At 44.2% G+C, this 20,117-nt stretch overlaps 2 protein-coding genes across 2 annotated transcripts in view; one reads left to right on the forward strand and one right to left on the reverse strand.

The window, feature by feature from the left end:
* The first annotated feature begins 3,334 nt into the window (after positions 1 to 3,334).
* The window catches only part of KLHDC4 (kelch domain containing 4), a 35,246-nt gene continuing 18,463 nt past the window's right edge, over positions 3,335 to 20,117 (forward strand). Inside the window, exons 1-5 of the mRNA XM_016191719.2 lie at positions 3,335 to 3,487; positions 4,062 to 4,153; positions 9,831 to 9,909; positions 11,002 to 11,100; positions 13,750 to 13,886. Of these exons, the coding sequence (XP_016047205.1) occupies positions 3,389 to 3,487; positions 4,062 to 4,153; positions 9,831 to 9,909; positions 11,002 to 11,100; positions 13,750 to 13,886 (506 nt within the window). The 5' untranslated portion in view covers positions 3,335 to 3,388. The remainder of the gene's footprint in view (positions 3,488 to 4,061; positions 4,154 to 9,830; positions 9,910 to 11,001; positions 11,101 to 13,749; positions 13,887 to 20,117) is intronic.
* Positions 17,153 to 20,117, reverse strand: part of JPH3 (junctophilin 3) — a 103,076-nt gene continuing 100,111 nt past the window's right edge. Inside the window, exon 5 of the mRNA XM_060185035.1 lies at positions 17,153 to 17,259. Within this exon, the coding sequence (XP_060041018.1) occupies positions 17,179 to 17,259 (81 nt within the window). The 3' untranslated portion in view covers positions 17,153 to 17,178. The remainder of the gene's footprint in view (positions 17,260 to 20,117) is intronic.

Genomic DNA, 20,117 nt, shown 5'->3' on the forward strand with positions numbered 1-20,117 from the left:
AGCTTTCCCCCTGCAGGTAGGGACCAGGGTCTTGAACCCAGGTCCTTGCACATTGTTATATGTGGGCTCAACCAGGTGCACCACTACCAGCCCTGAGAATGGTGGCTTCCATTTTGTTTCATTTGCTGGGCACAATGTTCACATACTGTTGTATCCAGTTCATGCTGTTAAATGAAAAGACTGTTAGCAAGTGCAAAGGCATGCTCTTACTTCACAGCACATATTTTCTTTTGTAATTTGCATCTTGCTTTTTCATTTTTTGCTTTTTTATTATGTCATCGGATTCTCCCAAAAATTTTGTGTTACAGGTAGTCTGGTTTGTTATTCCAATTTTTTCCATATGAGAAATATTCAAAGAACTACCCTATCTGTAGTGATTCTGATTCTTTGTGATGAGGGCCCTTGTTATTAATCTTTTTTATTTTTTTCCTTTCTCCACTTCTTGATTTCAACTTGAAGTCAGCAGAGGGCGCCTGACCACACAAAAGCTAGGTGCTAACAGTGATAGTTTTAGAATCAGGTAATGCATTCAAGTTTCAAAAATGTGACTTACACTAAAACAGGACCCTGTACTTAATCCTTTTGCTATTTTGGGATTCAAATCTCATTTTGAATGTTCTCTACTCTTTCTCAGTAATGAGAATTTCAACTACATATAAATCACCATGACACTTGTAATCTCAAAACTTTCCAATTTAGCTTCAAGATTTCTTTTGGGTAAAAAAGTGTTAGACCCTGCATCCACTAGATCCTTCTAAATCTTAAAGAGATAATATGCTTCCCTATTTGTAGCCCTGAAGAGGGGACCACTGGACTGTATTGCAGACAGTTGTGCTGTGATTGAAGGGCCACTTTGCTTCAAGTATGTTGGCTCATGGTTACCCAGTGTTCTTAAGAGAACAATTTTGATAAAAGGAAAGTATTACACATGCCCTCAAAGCCATATCAGAGGGAAAGCAAGGGCTTCTCAGGGCCATTGTGAGACATAGGTCTTTTGCCGCTCATATTTCTCTCAGAGCCTGCTTTCTTTCATTTTTCCATGTCTTTTGGACAAGCTTCTAGCTTACTCATTTCTCCTATAATCACACATCTCCTGCAAACAGTGCTGAATGTAACAGCAGCCTGGATGCTCTTCCACCATTTCTTTCATTGTTTCTCCAATTTTCTTTCTTTTTTCTTAGAGCTGGGTTATGGACAGATGTGGAATGGAGTGGGTCGACAAACCTACCTGTCTGGTGGATCAGCAATAAGCACATGATAGGCTCTAAAGCAGGAGTGGGGAAACTTTTTTCTTCCTAATGAGGACCATTTGAATCATTATTATTTTTTAATGTTTATGACAGCTAGAAATCTAGAGGGAAGGGGTGATAGAGACGGAGAGAGACAGACACCTGCAACACTGCTTCACCACTTGCAAAGCTTTCCCTCTGCAGATGGGGACTGAGGTCTCAATCCCAGGTCCTTGCACATGGACCTCAAGATGTGTACTCAACAAGGTGCACTACTAACCGGCCCGCCATTTGTATATTTATAACCTCATTCATGGGCCTAAAAATTATCAACGTAAATATTAGTGCTTGATGTTGCTGTGTCTTGCCTGTGGTTGACTTGGCAGGGCCAGACCAAATGCTCCCACTAACTGTATATGACTCACCAGCTGGATGTTCTCCATTCCTGCTTTAAAGTGAGTTCTGTAAGACTGAGCCCTGTGGTTGTTTAACTGGAAAGAAATTTTAGTTCATTTCCTAATGTATAACTTCCTTCTTTCAGATTTTTGCTTGACTTTAACATGTATTTATTTATTTTTAAGCCAGAGGACTGTTCAGCTCTGGCTTATGGTGTTACTGGGAGTTGAACTTGGGACCTTTGGTACTCAGGCATGCATAACTACTATGCTATCTCCCTAGCCCCTTAATTTTCTAAAATATATTTATAAAATGGAAATATTGACAAGACCATAGGATAAGAGGGGTACAATTCCCACCACCAGATCTCTGTATCTCATACCCTCTCCTGATAGCTTTCCTATTCTTTATCCCTCTGGGAGTATGGACCCAGGATCACTGTGGGATGCATAAGGTGGAAAGTCTGGCTTCTGTAATTGCTTCTCCACTGACCATGGACATTGGCAGGTTGATCCATACTCCCAGTATGTTTCCCCTCTTTCCCTAGTGGGGCAGGGATCTGGAAAGGTGAGTCCCTAATTTGTTTTCTTTCTTTCTTTCTCTCTATTTTTATTTTGATAGGACAGAGAGAAATTGAGGGAAGGGGGAGGAGATAAGACAGGATAAAAGAAAAGACACCCATAGCCCTGACTTACTGCTCTCAAAGCTTCCCCACTGCAGGTGGGGACCAGGGACTTGAACCTGGGTTTTTGCACATGGTAGTATGTGTACTTAACTAGGTGCACCTGATCCCCTTAGTCTGTCTTGTTACCATGAATTACAAGTCCTAAGATGACGTCTCCTAAGTAAGATTAGTATTTTCATTCTGCTGTATGCAAAGGATAGCACTTTATGCCCTGCAAATGACTTCCCCAGTTGTGCAGTATGACCCAAATCCTAAAGCTTCCTTCTCAGGCTTCTCATTAGCTCATTAGCTCTGCGCCACTAATGAGGAACTAGAGCATCTAAAACTGGAGATTTTAGCTAAGCGGGGGAGGAAGCTGATGGACTGGACCAGTATTTTTGAGTCAGAGCACACAGACTGGGGCTATGTACGAGAAGAGATTGCTCTTTAGCCTGAAAATCCTTGTAAGTGTATGAACATCTTTCAAGGGAATGAAATTACAGCACTCATTTAATTTGCAAAAAGGCCCAAAGGAGGAAAAAACAAACAAACAAAAACCATGACACACTTACCCAGTGACCCAATGGGTTTACTGTACGTAGAGCTAAGAAAGCAATTTACTCAAATCAATGAAACTGAGGACCCGATGGGCTGGGGTGGGGCAAAGGATAGGGGTATAGACCTACACTAGGGGAGGGGAGTGGGGAGGCAGAGCAGAAGGGGAACATGGAGGGGCTTGGGGCGTGAAGGGACAAGAGGCATGGACTAGGGTGCACCGGGGGTTATGGACAGACGGGTTTGTGGCGGGGGTCGGGGTCTGGGAAGGCACAGGGGTGCATGGAGGAATAGCGGGAAGATTTGGAAAGGGCACTGGGGCTGGGAAGAGCTGAGGCCCAGAGGAGGAGAGGCCGGGGACTTCAGCCCCTCTGTGCAGACACTGCTGGCGCTGCGGCTTTTGGAAACACGGACCTGTGAGCCCGGAAGTGGGTTGGGAGAGCAGGAAGTGATGTAATTACCCCGCGCAGCTTTCTTTCGCATTTCCTGTGAGCCCGCATCGCTGCCCCCTGCTTGGAGTTCCACGCCGCTAGTACCCGGCGCCATGGGCAAGAAGGGCAAGAAAGAGAAGAAGGGCCGCGGGGCTGAGAAGACTGCCGCAAAGATGGAGAAGAAGGTGTCCAAGCGTTCGCGGAAGGAGGAGGTGAGCGCTCGCCGTTGGACTGCGATCCCCAAGCCTCACCTGCACCCTGCGTCCCCAGCAGGTCTGGGTGGGAGGCCGAGCGTCCCCGCCAGGGTCTGCGGTCGGGCTGCGACACCTGTCTGCAGCAGTACTGCCCTGTCATCTCACGTCCCCGTACGGCGGGGGATCTTTCCTCCACAGACTCGTATTTCAGCCAGGTGACACAATCATTTGGTGTCGCGCTGTCTGTGGGGACGTCGGGCACTCACCTTCCCTGGCACCTGGTCCCTGACCCCTTCCCGGGTCCCCAGCCGCCGCCTCAGGCTCCGCACATTGCCGCCACTCCAGGTTTAGTGCAGTGTCTCAGTTGTGACAAGCTCCTCCTGTTTGAGGTCTCTTTCTCTCCCTCCTTCACTTTCAGTGGTGGCAGGCTTCTTGTCTTAAAACTCAGGCTAGGGTTTCGCTGTCCAGACTACCCGTGCCACCTTCCTGCCCTGTTCCAGTCCCTCCAGAGGGGCAGAGTTAGAAAGCTTACCAGGCTTGGACCACATAGAAGGTTAGAGAAGGTCTCATGTGGATTGCTTGTTTGCTCTAGGAAGACCTGGAAGCCCTCATAGCCCATTTCCAGACCCTGGATGCCAGCAAGACACAAGTCGTGGAAACGCCTTGCTCCCCACCTTCACCCAGGTATAAGTATAGTACACTTCATTACAGTTCTAACCACATGAATCTGAACTGTTTGGGCCCACTCCTAAGCGGATTTTCTTGTTCACAGAAATTTGCACCATTGTTAAATAAAATGCGGTTCCATGGATATGTTTTCTGTTTCATGTATTTTTTAATAGAAACAGAGAAATTGAGAGGGAAAGGGGAGATATGGAGAGAACTCTCTCTACATCTTTGTCTCATTAAAAAAAAATAAAACATAAAAATAATAAAATACATGCACGTATATATTAATGGCTGAGGAGATAGCATAATGATTATGCAAGAGACATTCACACCTGAGGCTCTGAGGTCCCAGGTTCAATCCTCAGTACCACTATAGCCAGAGATGAGCAGTATTCTGGTGTGCCTGCCTGCCTCTATCTCTCTATATGTCTTTCACTCTGTATCTCCCTTCCATTAATTAAATGAAACATTTAGAGAGGGAGAGAGAGACTATTGGAGCACTGCCTGACCCTTGAAGGTAGGGACTGGAGGCTTGAACCCAGGTCCTTGTGCATGTAATGTGTGCGCTGTACCAGGTGTGCCACTGCCTGGCCTCTTATTTCTTGTGATTTTTCTCTCTCCCTTTTTTTTTTTTTCTAGTTTATTATATGAATATATTACATGCAACATGCTAGTCTGTTGTCTAGTAGTTGTTTTGAAGGAGTTAGGATTTGGCACATGTAATTATGGTGGCATGGGGGGAGTTGCATTGGCATCCCCTCCACTCAACCCCCACGTTATTCAAGGTCAGCTGTATAAATTAGGAAACTTTATATTGTGCTGTTCCATTTTTTAAAATGTTTATTTGTTTTGGATAGAGGCCAATTGAGAGGGGGGAGAAAGAGACCTACAGCACTGTTTGACTATCTGTGAAACTTGCCCCCCTGCAGGTGGGGGTTGGGTGCCTGAACCCAGGTCTATGTGTCCTCAGTCAGGTGCTCCACCACCTGGCCCCTTTTGCTGTGTTTCATAAATAATCAAGGACTTAGGGCATTTGATCATTAAGTTCCATTTCACAGCAGCTCTCATATTTTTTTTTTCTTACATTTTTTTTTTTTTTTTTTGGGAAACTGGTGAGGCTGTTCAGATTGATTGTTAGCAAACACAGAAACAAGATCCTAGTGCAGATTCTTAGAGAAGGTTTGTGAGCCCTCCAGTTGGTAGCAGTTTGTGAACTAACGTATCCCAGTGAGCTTTCTTGTTTTTAGTGTGCCTGTCACAGGTGGGAAACTTAAGTAATGGGAGCTCTTTGTTATGTAATAGTCTTAATTTCTTTCATGTGGATAGTGTGATTATTAAAAACAAATTATGTATAGCTTAAAAGAGTTTGTACATGGGGAGCTGGGCTTAAGTGCAAGTGGCACAAAGTGCAAGGACCAGCATAAGGATTCCGGTTTGAGCCCCTGGATCCCCACCTTCCAGGGAGTCGCTTCACAAGCCTGAAGTAGGTCTGCAGCTGTCTGTCTTTCCTCCTCTCTGTCTTCCCCTCCTCTCTCCATTTTTTAAAAATTATTTATTTATTTATTCATTCCCTTTTGTTGCCCTTGTTGTTTTATTGTTGTAGTTATTATTGTTGTTGTTGTCATTGTTGTTGGATAGAACAGAGAGATATGGAGGTGGGGAGCCAGGGGCTCAAACCGGGATCCTTATGCCAGTCCTTGCGCTTTGCGCCACCTGTGCTTAACCCACTGTGCTACCGCCTGACTCCCCTCTCTCCATTTCTGTCTGTCCTATCCAACAATGATGACAACAATAATAATTACAACAATAGGGCAACAAAAAGTAATAAATAAGTAAATTCATTAATTAATTTAAAAAAAGAGTTTTTGTACATGATGTGACCAGAGCCTTATGTACTAGTTACTTGTTGAATGAGCAAAACTAGCAGGCTCTGATTTCTATTTGACTCCTTTCTGTCTATTCTTGCCATATGCACTGCTGAATTCTTATAGCTTTATTACTAGATTGAGGGTTCTGTGACTCTCACATTTACTATTGATGAGGGTGGAGACAACTTTGAATACTTGGAGATGGGAACTTGGACAGAGAAGAGAAAGCATGATCACTTCTCCAACACAGTAACTGTTAGGGCTGGATGAGATGTGAGTTCTTGCTTTCCATCAGAGTGGACTGATCTGACTTAAGCTATCATCACCACAAACCAGGGGCCTTTGCTTTAGTGAGATACAAGTGACAGATCCTGGCTTCCCAGGGCACACCTGTTCAGAGATGGGAGGAGTAGGAAGAGCCCTGACCAGAAGGAGCTATATAGCAGCTCCCAGCAGCTCCTAAAGCTGTCTTCCTGTTGCCACTGAGTACACCCTACTGGAATAGGGTTTTGTTTTACCCTTCATTTGGCATGCTATTGTTAGTGCCAGGCATAAGTTAGACCTGGTAGATGCACATTTTCTTTTGAGTTGTTAAGAAAAAGACCCCAGAGATCCTTAAGACTCCTGACAGAAGTTACTTTGTGTTTTTTTTTTTCTTTTTTTCTACTAGGGTTTTCACTGGGACTCCATGCCTGCCACTCTGGTGCAGCCCACCTCCCCCCACCCTTCAGTAGAGAGAGAGAGGGAGAGAAAGGAGAGATTCCATAGCTTATGAAGTTTCCTCTTTGCTTGGTGTTTCTATGTGGTGACCAGGGGCTGGAATCCAGGTCCCCAGGCATGGTGAAGAGTGTGCTCTACTGGCTAAGTTTTCTCTAAGTCCTCTTGGATTATTTATTTTGTGTGTTTGATTTTTTTTTTTTTCCTCCACCAGAACACTGCTAAGCTCTGACTTATGGTGGTGCTGGGGATTGAACCTGGGCCTTTGGTGTCTCAGACATTAAAGGGTGTTTTAAAAAATTATTTTTGATAGAGACAGTGAAATTGAGAGGGAGTGGGGAGAGGGGGAGACAGTGAAATTGAGAGGGAGTGGGGGGAGAGAGAGACAGACATCCCTGCAACACTGTGTCACTTCTTGTGAAGCTTACTCCCTGAAGGTGGGAACTGAGGGCTTGAACCAAGGTCCTTGTACACTAGCCTGTGCACTTAGGTGCACCGTCGCACGGCTGAATGTATGATCTTTTAGAACTGTTCCTGTAGTAACATTGCCCTTCCCTCCCCAGCCAGGTTTGTTGTCAGAATATAATTGGAAATGTTTGTGGTTTCTCAACTCCCCTAGAAATGCTTTTTGATAGATGGCTGCAAAGGTTAGCACTAACACTCTAAAAGATTAATACATTCATCTGGTGATTAGTACCTTCTAGCCTCTTGTAAACATTACGAGATCTTGTAAATGATTATTTCCAAGTGTTGGTTCAGATGTTACTTAATGGAGAGGCGGTATGAGACACAGCTGCACCCGCATTCTGATGGCCTCTGAGTAATGACAGTGGGCTTGGGGATGAGCAGCAGAAACTCTGGTAGCGTGGACTGATTTGGGGTGGTTCTTCCTAGCTTGTGTCCATGACTTTTGCATCAAAAATTAAGTGCTAAGTGAAAAAAACAAAACAAACAATGGTCTGGGAGGTGGCACATTGGATACAGTATTGGATTCGTGACCATGAGGTCCTGAGTTCCATCCCTGGCAGCACATGTACCAGAGTGATGTCTGGTTCTTTCTCTCTCTCTGCCTATCTTTCTCATGAATAAATAAATTCTTAAAAAAAACAAAACAAACACAATAGTGATGTCTGGTTTTCTCTCTCTCTTCCTTTCTTTCTCACTAATAAAATCTTTTTCCTTTTTTTTTTTTTTTTTTTTACCAGAACACTGCTCAGCTCTGGCTTATAGTGGTGCAGGGGATTGAACCTGGACTTCAGAGCCTCAGGCATGAGAGTCTTTTTGCATAGCCATTATGCTGTCTACCCCAGCCCAACTCACTAATAAAATCTAAAAGTAAAAAATAAAAAAGTTTTCCAAACTTGTTTGACCTTGAAACCTGGGAAGTGGTACAGTCGTTTAAAACAGTGGACCTACAAACATGAGGTCCTGAATTTGATTCCTGGCACTACATGTTCCAGAGTGATGCTCTGGCTCTTTCTGTGTGTTACAACCTTTTTCCCTTTCTGAAGTATCAGGAATTCACATTTGTGGAGTACACCCAGGGGGATACCTGGAATAAGGATTTTAAAGATGCTCCTTCCCTAGCATTATATCTTCTTTTGAATTTTTTTATTATCTTTATTTACTGGGTAGAGACAGCCAGAAATTGAAAGAGAAAGGGATGACAGAGAGGGAGAGGACACACCGGCAGACCTGCCTCACTGTTTGTGAAGCTTTTCCCCTGCAGGTGGGGACCGGGGGCTTGAACCTAGGTCCCTTCGCACTGTAACATGTTCACTTAACCAATTGTGCCATCACCCGGTCCTGCATACCTGTTACTACTTTCTTATATTATTGTTGTTGTTGTTGTTATTTTTGCCTCCAAGGTTATTGCTGGGGCTCAGTGCCTGCACTACGAATCCACTGCTCCTGGCAGCCATTTTTTTCCATTGTTGTTGCTGCTTTTATTGTTATTGTTGTTGGATAACAGAGAGAAATTGAGAGAGGAGGGGAAGATGGGGAGGAAAAGATAGAGACTTGCAGATTTGCTTCACTACTTGTGAAGCGACCCCCACCCAGCAGGTGGGGGAGCCGGGGGCTTGCAACGATCCTTGTGTGCGCTTAACCCAGTGTGCCACCGCCCAGCCCCCCATTCTACTACTTTCTAGTGAAATTGTCAGAACACATTTATAAATTCCTTACAGCTATTTTTTGGTCCTCATGTGTGAAATAAGGAGAAAGTTACTTGCATTTCCTTTTTCTTTATTTAGTTTGGATAGAGACAGAGAAATTGTGATGGAAGAGGGAGACAGAGAAAATAGACACCTGCAGCACTATCACCAATTGTGAAGCTTTCCCCCTGAAGGTGGGGACTGGGGGCTCGAACCTGGGTCTCTGTGCACTATAATGTGTGCACTTAACGGGATGTGCCAACCGCCTGGCCCCAGTTACTTCCATTTTCTAGATGAAAGGTATTTAGCATGTATGTCAAAAGTATTCAACTGCTAGACTTCTTTTTTAAATTTTTAAATATTTATTTATTCCCTTTTGTTGCCCTTGTTGTTTTTATTGTTATAGTTATTATTGTTGTTGTTATTGATGTTGTCGTTGTTGGATAGGACAGAGAGAAATTAAGAGAGGAGGGGAAGACAGAAGGGGAGAGAAAGATAGACACCTGCAGACCTGCTTCACCGCCTGTGGAAGCAACTCCCCTGCAGGTGGGGAGCCGGGGGCTTGAACTGGGATCCTTCCGCCAGTCCTTGGGCTTTGTGCCATTTACACTTAACCAATTGCGCTACTGACTCCCAACTGCTAGACTTTTTGGTAGTTTTGTTTGTGACTTAAAAGGATAGACCTTTAATAGAGCACATTTTTGGAATTTTGGAACATAGTAGGAACATTTAGGTTCTCTTGGATGTTTGAGTCTAGAAATTCATTTCATAACTGGGAAGTTGTTTTTAGGGGATATCTTGAGGGCCTCCATTCTCAACTTTGGTTACTTCTTTCACAGAATTAAGAAAAGCTGAGCCTTGGTGACCCATCCTCTGAGGGAAGCTGAGCAGCATTCAGGCCTCTTTTTAGGTGGGTTTAGTGTTGTATTGATCTTCCATTTTCATCTCTTGCAGGTTAAATGCCTCACTCTCTGCTCACCCTGAGAAAGATGAATTAATCCTTTTCGGAGGTGAATATTTCAATGGCCAAAAAGTAAAGTATATATTTTCTTTGATTCCCCACTCACCCACCCCCACCCCCAATTTTCCTGGGTCTCCTTTGGTGTGAAAGTATATTAAAGCAGTGTTGTCAGGCATCCATTGGTTCTCTGGGCCCCTTCCTGTGACTCTGTCTCCTGAATTGTCAGGACTGGCACATGTATCTTTGGGACACCTTGCCCTCCAAGCCTCTGCCTGGGCCTCAGTCCTCTTGGTTAATCACTGCCTCCCAACAATCTAGTTGATTGTTCTGCTCTCCTGTGAGGCATGTTTCCAAACTTGTTCTGAACAGGGAAAGTAGAACTCAAAGATCATAGAGCTAAGTTTTATTTTGGAGCAACCTGAAGCCTGTGTTTCAGAGTTGTTTATTGTAGACAGAAGCTGTATGAGTTCACCTTCCCTTCATGCTGGACATGAAGCAGTAGATTATAAATGTGTTCTGACAATTTCATTAGAAAGTAGTAGAAGATAGAATGCCAGGGAAGGTGCATCTTCAAAATCCTTGGTCCAGAATTATTATTATTTTTTAATTGACACCTGGATTATCATTGAGGCTCATTGCTTTTATAACGAACTCACTGCTCCCAGCAGCCAGTTTTTCCTTCCTTTTTTATTTTATTTTATTTATTTTTATTTTTTTAAAAAAGATTTCATTTATTTATTAATGAGAAAGATAGGAGGAGAGAGAGAAAGAACCAGGCATTGCTCTGGTACATGTGCTGCGGAATTCAGGGCCTCAAGCTTGAGAATCCAATGCCTTATCCACTGCACCACCTCCTAGACCTCCCTTCCTTTTTATTTGATACGACAGAGAGAAATTGAGAGGGCAGGGGAGACAGGGAAAGAGAGACACTTGCAGCACTGTTTTACCACTCATGAAATTTCTCCCCTGCATGGTAATGAGTACGCTCTACGTGGTGCGCCACTGCCTGGCCCCTAACTTTGTATCATCTTTCCACAGTCTGCTTTGAATTGTAGGGTGTACATCAACTTTAGCAGGCACACCTCCCAGGGGAAGCTAGCAACTGAGACCCGTGCTCTCTGGATTGCATGGCTCAAGACATTAAATTCCTCTTTTTTCCTGTAGACGTTTTTGTATAATGAACTCTATATCTACAACATCAGGAAGGACACCTGGACCAAAGTGGAAATCCCCAATCCCCCTCCAAGGCGGTGTGCTCATCAGGTATATGTGGGCCTCCCCATCCTTCTGGGCTACATTGAGGGTGGGGCTTGGGGCCTCTCATGCTTTACTAGTGAGGGGCATTACCTTGGCACTTCACTTCACTCACCTCTTTTAACTGGGACAGGCTGTTGAGTTGCTTTGAACTTCTGTCTTTCTTTACTTAACAAGCTGGGAAGTGAGCTCCTGCTCTTTCAGTGGCATGCGATCATAGGAAATAATTTTTTCCCATACTTCGTGTAGTTCTTGATCTGCAAGAGCCACTCAGTGTAGTGCTCCTCTTCCACTGGAGGGAGAGGCTCCACAAAGCTAGGGACAACAGAGATGGAAATGAGAACAAGAGACCTTCAAGGAAAGGGGCCAGTGGTGTGAGTAAAATAACTAGCTGAACTGTAAACAACATGGTGTGGGGGCCAGATGGTGGCACACCTGGTTAAGTGCACATAGTATAGTGTTCCAGGACCAGGGTTCAAGACCCTGGTCCCCACCTGCAGGGAGAAAGCTTGAGTGTGGTGAAGCAAGGCTGCAGGTGTCTCTCTATCTCTTTCCCTATCTACCTCCCTTGCCCCTCTCAGTTTCTCTCTGTCTTTACCCAGTAATAACTAAAGAAAATAAAGATTAAGCAACATGGTTTAAGGGTATAAACCTCTGTTGTTTACATAGTTAAAACCTTACTGTAAATCTTTGGACTCCCCAAAAACCTTACTACAGTTGTCCCTTGATATCCACAGGGGGTAGATTTCAGGATTAACCCCACTCCTTCCCTGAATGTTCAAATCTTTTTTTTTTTTTTTTTTTTTTTAAGGGCAGAGAGAAATGGTGAGAGGAGGGGAAGACAGAGAGACACATGCAGACCTGCTTCACCGCTTGTGAAGCGACTCCCCTGCAGGTGGGGAACTGGGGGCTCGAACTGGGATCCTTATGCAGGTCCTCGTGCTTCTTGCCACGTGTGCTTAACCCACTGTGCTACTGTCAGACTCCCTCAAATCCTTTATAGTTGGCTCTCTGCATCCACAGATTCAACCAGTTGGCTTTTGAGTTGGCTGAACTTGTGAATGCAAAACCTGTGGATAGAAAACAATTCCTTGTAAGTGGACCAGTGCACGTCAAGCCCATGCTGTTTAAGGGACCCCTATTCTTCACCAGGCAGCACAGGACAGAAGAGTTAGAGACCAGCTTTGCTGAGGCAGGCATCCCCATCATGAATGACCTCAAGCTGAGAGAGGGACCCATGTAGATGATTTTAGAGTGTCCACACTGACCAGAAAGTATCCACACTAACCAAACAAGCAATGACTTTGTCTCAGCCAACTTGCCATCTCAAATGGGGTGGGGAATGGGGATGGGTAGGGGCTGGGGCCTCTCCTGGGACTCAGTTTCAAATACATGATTCCCAAAAGAACTAATACAACATGTGCCCAGTGACTCAGGGAGTAGTGACTGCTTTGGGACTATTTTAAGATAGCTGAGTAATATGAAAAGTGGGCTAATTTGAGATGCCAGACTAGTTTGGGTTACTGAATGGGTGTAGGGCAGGGACTCAGTAAGCAAATCATTTAGATAGGAGAATAGTGAGGGAGAACTGGCTAGTTTGCAATAGTGGACAAGAGTGAGAGAGGGCTAGTTTAGGATAGCTGAGCTTCTTTGGCTTGCATTTAGGGGAATGCTCTCAGTGCTTTGGCTTGCTTTCACTGTTGTGTTAAGACTTTTGAAAATAACATTATGTGCAAATTGTGTATCGACGTAGCTTTATTTGTGTTAGTTTGGTGTACAATGCTTAAGGGTAGGATTAGGGATAAGAGTGTGGAAATAGCTTCACTGTACTTAGTAAAAACAAATTCCAGGCATTAGCACACCAGGTTAAGCACACATAATGCAAAGCACAAGGACTGGCACAAGAATCCTGGTTTGAACCCCTGGCTCCCCACTTGCAGGGAGTTCTCTTCACAAGAGGTGAAGCAGGTCTGCAGGTGTCTTTCTCACCTCTGTCTTCCCCTCTTCTCTTAATTTCTCTCTGTCCTATCCAACAACAGCAGCAACAGCAACAACAATAATAGAAAAAAGATGGGAGTTGGGCAGTAGCGCAGTGGGTTATGTGCAGGCGGCGCAAAGCGCATGGACTGGCATAAGGATCCCAGTTTGAGGCCCTGACTCCCCACCTGCAGGGGTATCACTTCACAGGGAATGAAGCAGGTCTGCAGGTGTTTCTCTTTCTCTCCCCCTCTCTATCTTCCTCTCCTCATTTCTCTCTGTCCTATCCAACGATGACATCAATAACAATAAGACAACAAGGGCAACAAAAGGGAATAAATAAATAAATAGATAAATATTTTTTAAAAAAGATGTCTGCCAGGAGCAGTGGATTCTAGTGAAGGCACCAAGCCCCAGCGGTAACCCTGGAGGGGGAAATGCTCTTTAGGGGTTTTTTGCTGTTAACATAGTTTGCTTTTGTTGTAGTTAAGTTTATTTTAATAGGACCTGGGTATTACCCTGAATTTTAAATAGAAAGATTTGCCTTAGGATTTTATTGGGTTTCCCTTCAGGGCAGGGGAAGAGGATCTCCCTGCTGTTGAGACTGCATCCTGTAGTGGTAGGGAACTGTGGGGGACATGCTAGCTTCACAGTCTGATCTGTTACCTCTGTTTTGTACAGGCAGTGGTGGTGCCCCAGGGTGGTGGACAGCTGTGGATCTTCGGAGGGGAGTTTGCATCTCCTGATGGAGAGCAGTTCTATCACTACAAGGACCTCTGGGTCCTGCATTTGGCCACCAAGACCTGGGAGCAAGTCAGGTAAGATGAGTCTGGCCTGGGCTGTGCCAGTGTCATGAGTTGATACCATAAAATTGTGTCACGTGGAACTCCAGGGCTCCAGGGAGATAATGGCAGAGCCCAAAGACTCGGTTTAAGAGAAGGGATTGTGTTTATCCTCATAGTATGTTCTTGCAGAAGCAGAGTCTTCACATCTGGGCTTATTTTCCCTACCCTGCCTGCTAGCACCTGCATTGATCATATTTCATGCTGACCTCTTGGGAGGCAGCTCTAGGTTTTGGCTTACTGGCACTGGAGTTCTCACAGGTCTGTTTGCCTGTATGGGATAAAAGTAGTAACTTTGACTGTATTGCATAGCAGTCAAACTCTTAGGTTGTCTGAAAAGCCATAACATTTTTCTGTTTTCCTGTGTCATGACTTTTCCAACAACCCGCTATTTTCCTGTTAAAAGTTAGTTGTTTTGGGGCAGTTGTCTTTCTCTTTGCTGACATGCCTCCCTTTGTCTCACCCATGAGGTAGATGGTTCCTTTTTACTGTCTGCCTTTCTCTTGGTAACTATTTAATTTGTTTATTCCAATAAACTTTCTGCCACCTTTGAAAAAAGTTGTGGCATGGGAGGTAGGCACAGTGGATAAAGCACTGGACTTGCAGGCATGAAGTTCTGAATTCATTCCCTGGCATCACATGGCCCATCCAAAAAAAAAAGAAGAAGAAGAAAAAAAAAAGGCTGCGGAGTTGTGTAAGCACTGAGCCACAGCAGTAACTCTGGTGCCAATATAAAAGAAAAGCAGTCATATTCAGCTTGATAGAGTTTACACCCTCTTTGTCTTTCCAGAGTGTGTGTGCCCCACACCCCTACTCCACAGTTACTCCTGCACAGATTGGTTCATCATAAAAATGGACTTTTAATACAATCTACCTTATTTTTCACTTTTTAAAAAAATATATCTTTTTGTGTGGAGTTGTATCCCTCCTACCCTATGGTTTTGTTAATTAATCCTTTCTTAAATAAAAGAAATAACAAAAAAAAGTAAAAAAATATATATGTATATTTATTGGATCGAGATAGCAAGAAATTGAAAGGGAAGGGGATGATAGAGAGAGAGAGAGAGAGACAGAGAGACAACTGCAACACTGCTTCACAACTTGCAAAGCTTTTCCCTTGCAGGTGAGGACCAGAGGCTTGAATCTGGGTCCTTACACATTGTAACATGCGCTCAACCAGGTGTGCCATCACCTGGCTCTTATTTCCCCCTTTTTATAAATATATATTTTTTAATATTTTATTTATTCCCTTTTGTTGCCCTTGATTTATTATTGTAGTTATTATTGTTGTTATTGATGTTGTTGGATAGGAGAGAGAGAAATGGAGAGAGGAGGGGAAGACAGAGAGGGGAAGAGAAAGACAGACACCTGCAGACCTGCTTCACCACTTGTGAAGCAACTCCCCTGCAGGTGGGGAGCTGGGGGCTCGAACCAGGATCCTTACGCTGGTCATTGCGCTTTGCGCCACGTGCGCTTAACTTGCTGCACTACTGCTCGACTCCCTACTTTCCACTTCTCTTTTTTTTTTTGCCTCCAGGTTTATTGCTGGGGTTCGGTGCCTGCACTACAAATCCACTGCTCCTGGAGGCCATTTTTCCCATTTTTGTTGCCTTTGTTGTTGCACTTGTTGTAGTTGTTATTGTTACTGTTGTTATTGAATAGGACAGAGAAAAATTGAGAGAGGAAGGGAAGACAGAGAGGAGGACAGAAAGATAGACCTGCAGACCTGCTTCACTGCTTGTGAAGCGACCCCCTGCAGGTGGGGAGCCAGGGGCTTAAACCGGGATCCTCATACCAGCCCTGTGCTTTGTGCCATGTCTATTTAACCTGCTGCGCTACCACTCAGCTCCCCCTATTTTCCACTTTTCTATTATGCTTTCTTGTGGATTCATCTGTGCCATGCTCAGTAACAGTGTATTTGGGGGCTGTATAATATTCTAGAAGTGGGCTGGGAGATAGCATAATAACTTGGAGTCTGAAGCTCCAAGGTCCAGGTTCAGTTCCCAGCACCACCAACAGCTAAAACTGAGTAGTATTCTGGTGTCCCTCTCTCTCTGTCTCATTAAAATAAACTTAAAAAGACATATATTTGGAACTGGGTGGTGGCACACCTGGTTGAGTGTGCATGTTACAACATGCAAGGACTTGGGTTCAAGCTCCCAGTCCCTACCTGCAGGGGGAAAACTTCATGGATGATGAAGCAGGGCTGCAGATGTCTCTGTCTTTCTTCCTCTCTATCTCCCCCTTCCTTCTTGATATCTAGTTGTTTCTATCAAGTAAATAGAGATCATAAAAAATTTTTTTTAAAAAGACATATATTCTAGGAGTATATTTGACCCTGAGTGAGCATTGGAAAGTGATAGGCTTGGGGTTATAAATGCTGATGCTGTCTACGTTCTGTTGCATATCTTAGGGGAGATAGCACATGAATATTTTAGTTAGGTGTCTTGAGATCAAATGGTCTCTTCTTTTTTTTTTTTTTTAAGTATTTTATTTATTTATATTTTTGAGAGAGATGCAGAGAGAGAAAGACACAGTGAGAAACACCAGAGCACTGCTCAGCTCTGGCTTATGGTGGTACAGGGGATTGAACCTGGGACTTCGGAGCCTCAGGCATGAGAGTTTCTTTGCATAACCATTATGCTATCTACCCCCACCCGAAATGGTCTCTTCTACCAGCCTTAGGGAATGCTGTCCACACAGCAGCTCTGACTTACACAGTCCTGACCACATCTCTGGGGTAATCCAGTTGCTTCATCCACTCAACTGTATAATTCCAGTCTCTTACTTTTGCTGTTTTGGTGGGTGTGTCTGTAATATGTTTGACCACAAATGGATGCTAATATCTCCATTTATGCAAAGACATTTACTTACTTACTTATAATGGCTTGAAAATGAGAAGTCATAGGTCACTTTCAGCTAGAAGCCCAAGCTCCCACTGTTGTTTTGTTTTGCTTATTTTTAAAAAAATATTTATTTTATTTATTCCCTTTTGTTGCCCTTGTTGTTTTATTGTTGTATTTATTATCGTTGTTGTCGTTGTTGGATAGGACAGAGAGAAATGGAGAGAGGAGGGGAAGACAGAGAGGAGGAGAGAAAGATAGACACCTGCAGACCTGCTTCACTGCCTGTGAAGCGACTCCCCTGCAGGTGGGGAGCCGGGGTTCGAACCGGGATCCTTATGCCGGTCCTTGTGCTTTGCGCCACCTGCGCTTAAACCGCTGCGCTACAGCCCGACTCCCTGTTTTGCTTATTTTTGTACCTCATTTTATGTCTTACCTGTTTGTTTGACTTTAACAGAGACTTTGAAATCCTCCCTTTCAGTCTTTAGCTGCAGTGGGTAGTTGCCCTGATTTTAAAAAGAAAGACATGATTTGTCAACATAGATTCAGAATACTAATAGACTATCATTTTACCATGTTTGACTGTGTGCACATCTGAGTGAATTTGAGTGAACTTAGACAGCAAGGCAGGACTCAGTGTTGCCCTCTTGCCTGCAGAGGGGCTGGAGGAGTAAAGGGATGGAAAGAATCTTTTTTTCTCCTACCATTTAGACAGGTGTGATTATCAGCAAAAAGCAGAACAGTGGAAAGCAGAGTAAGACTCTCAGACTGTAACAACCCCACAGATTGAGGGGGGGGGGAGTTTACCTGCACCTTGAGAGAAGAAAGTGACAGATAGTAGTAGCTAATTAGCTGGAGCCAGACCCTACCTCATAATGAGACAGCAGGCTAGTGTGGAGATAGAAACACATGTAGACCTTGTGTGTGTGCTTCTGTCTCCCTATCCTCATAGTGAGCTGCTTGGGATGGGTGATCCTAGAAGGGTCTGTTAGCAGCCACACAGGACTTAGTTTGAGGGCCTGTTTCTTAGAAGTGGGGTGGGAGTTGAACAGACTCCCTCACTGCTGAGTGATATTCTCTCAGGGTGAGCTTCATGGGGAGGAAGGGGAACTCCAAGGGGGGAGTGAAGCATATTCATGGGTTAGAGGTTTCTTTAGGTGCTGAGACCTTGAGCTTCTTTGGTGAACATGAGCATTTTATCTTCCCTCTTTTCCCTTCCTCCCCCCCCCCCCCCCCCCGTTCCTGGAACCTCAATGCTCATAGCTCTGCACCCTCCCCCAGCCAGAAAGGCAGAGACAGAGTAAAACATCACAGCACTGATGCTTCCTTTAGTATGGTGGAGGGCTTGCCTCGAAACCTGGGTCACACATAGAACAAAGCAATCCCACTGTCCAAGTGAGCTATCTTGTTAACCCCACTTAAGCATTTTCTCAGGACTGGAAGTGTAGCCAGACTTCACACTCAAGTCCTGGCCCAGCTATTGACCAGTTGATGTGACTCTTGACCCAAGTCTGAATTTTTTTTTTTTTAAATCAACATCATGGGATTAAAGACACATCGGTACCATGCCAGTTTGGGAAGTAGCAGGTGGGCTAAGAGCATGGTGCTAGAATGGAGTACACACACTACAAATGGTTGTTTCGTTGTTGCTACTAGTGGTTATGAGGAAATATCCTGCGCTTATTAAGCCTAAGTCCAAATTTGGAAAAGTCAGTCTAGATCCCCAAAACTCTTGTTTGAAATGAGAAGGGTAACTCCTGTATTTGCTGGGCTATGTTGTAACCAGTCTTGGACAAGGGACTCTTCCTTCTGAGCCAACTAAGTTCTTTGTGAGTGGGCCTGCATGACCTTGAGTCTCAGGTCCCCTGAGAGACTGTTTGCTCAGCCAATGTCTCCTGGCTGCCTGGCATGGCTCGGTATGGTAGTGTACAATTTAGTAAAGCATGAACTTTAAAAATAATTCAAGGAAGCATTTGTGTACTGAGTATTCAACATTCTGTACCAAAGCCTATGGAGTTATTTGCTGCTTGTATATTTTTTGTAAATGTCATCCTAGTCACCTGTCCTAAGGGACCCTGGGGTATGCTGAGTGGCAGCTTGCCTTATTGGAAAGCCACACTGCACATAACTTAGCCCCAGCAGCACTCTCTCCCACGGCATTATACATATATTTCTGTACCACATATAGATTTGACTGAGTAGGACATGTTCATTTCTCAAGACTCCATATTTAGTTGTGCTGGCAGTTTAAAAGTGCCTGTTAGAGATTTAAATATAAATAGGCTTTTAAAAAAATGACTATTTTTCTAAAGGGTATGTGTAGTCTTTTATAGACACCCCCCCCCCCCCTTTTGGCTACTAAACACAGCAGTACTTGGCTGCAGCCACAAAAAGTTAATTGAGTCCTGGCTCAGTCAAGGGACACAACTGTGGTAGGTTAGTGTATAGGAAGTTGACAGGAGGCTCCAGGGTCACATCAAGATGACCTTACTGGCCAACTGTTTGTGTAGGTCACTGACCTTTAAATTCATGTCTAGACTCACTTGTCAGCATGCAAGGTCCTCCTAGGTGCTTGGTTTTGAAGTAGAATTAGAAGCAAACAGTCTAAGTTAGTTGTTGAATGAAATTCTATCCCGCAGATTGTACTTGAGAAGAAATTGCATCAGAAAATTTCTCAAAAGAAGAGCTGGCTTCTTGCCTGCCTTTTTGGCTGCACAGTAGTGCAGCAGGCACCTCCCCTGCATGAAACATGGGGATGTTGCACCAGCTTCAAGGAGTCCCCCCACAATCATGCGGTCCCATGTGTTCTCCCTTCTGAGCCTTGTCCAGTCGGTATTTTTAGCATGAATCCATATAGTAAAGCTACTTCCTTAATTTGTGATGATACAAAGCCAGAAGGGGGAGCAAATTAAGTTGGTTGACAAATTCAGTATCTAAAATTATCTCCCAAGAATCTGAATCTAGCATGAAATTGAAGGAGTGGAAGAGGTTTTCCTCGTAGATAATATGTAAATAGGTTAGAAAGAGATGACTAAGAAAGCAGGTGCTGTCATTTCCCTGGGTTTTGAAGTAGAAGGATTTAGATTTGTTTGTTTGGATGGTGGCAGGGAATGAAAGAGACTACAGCACCAGAAGCTTCCTTCGTTGTAGAGGGGGCTAGTCTCAAACCTAGGTTATGCACATGGCAAAACAGATCACTGTTTAAATGAGCTAGTTTGCCAATCTAGCATTTAGTTTTGAACTGGAATATTTAATAAAGGAGTGGTCTGGGAGGTGCCATCATGTCCCAGTGCTTCAAACTCCGTGCCTCACAGTGCAATTGTCAGGAAATGGTGCCTAGGAACAAGTATGGCTCTTGATTGAC

Source organism: Erinaceus europaeus, chromosome 2 (assembly GCF_950295315.1).
Source record: "Erinaceus europaeus chromosome 2, mEriEur2.1, whole genome shotgun sequence".
Lineage (NCBI taxonomy): Eukaryota > Metazoa > Chordata > Mammalia > Eulipotyphla > Erinaceidae > Erinaceus > Erinaceus europaeus.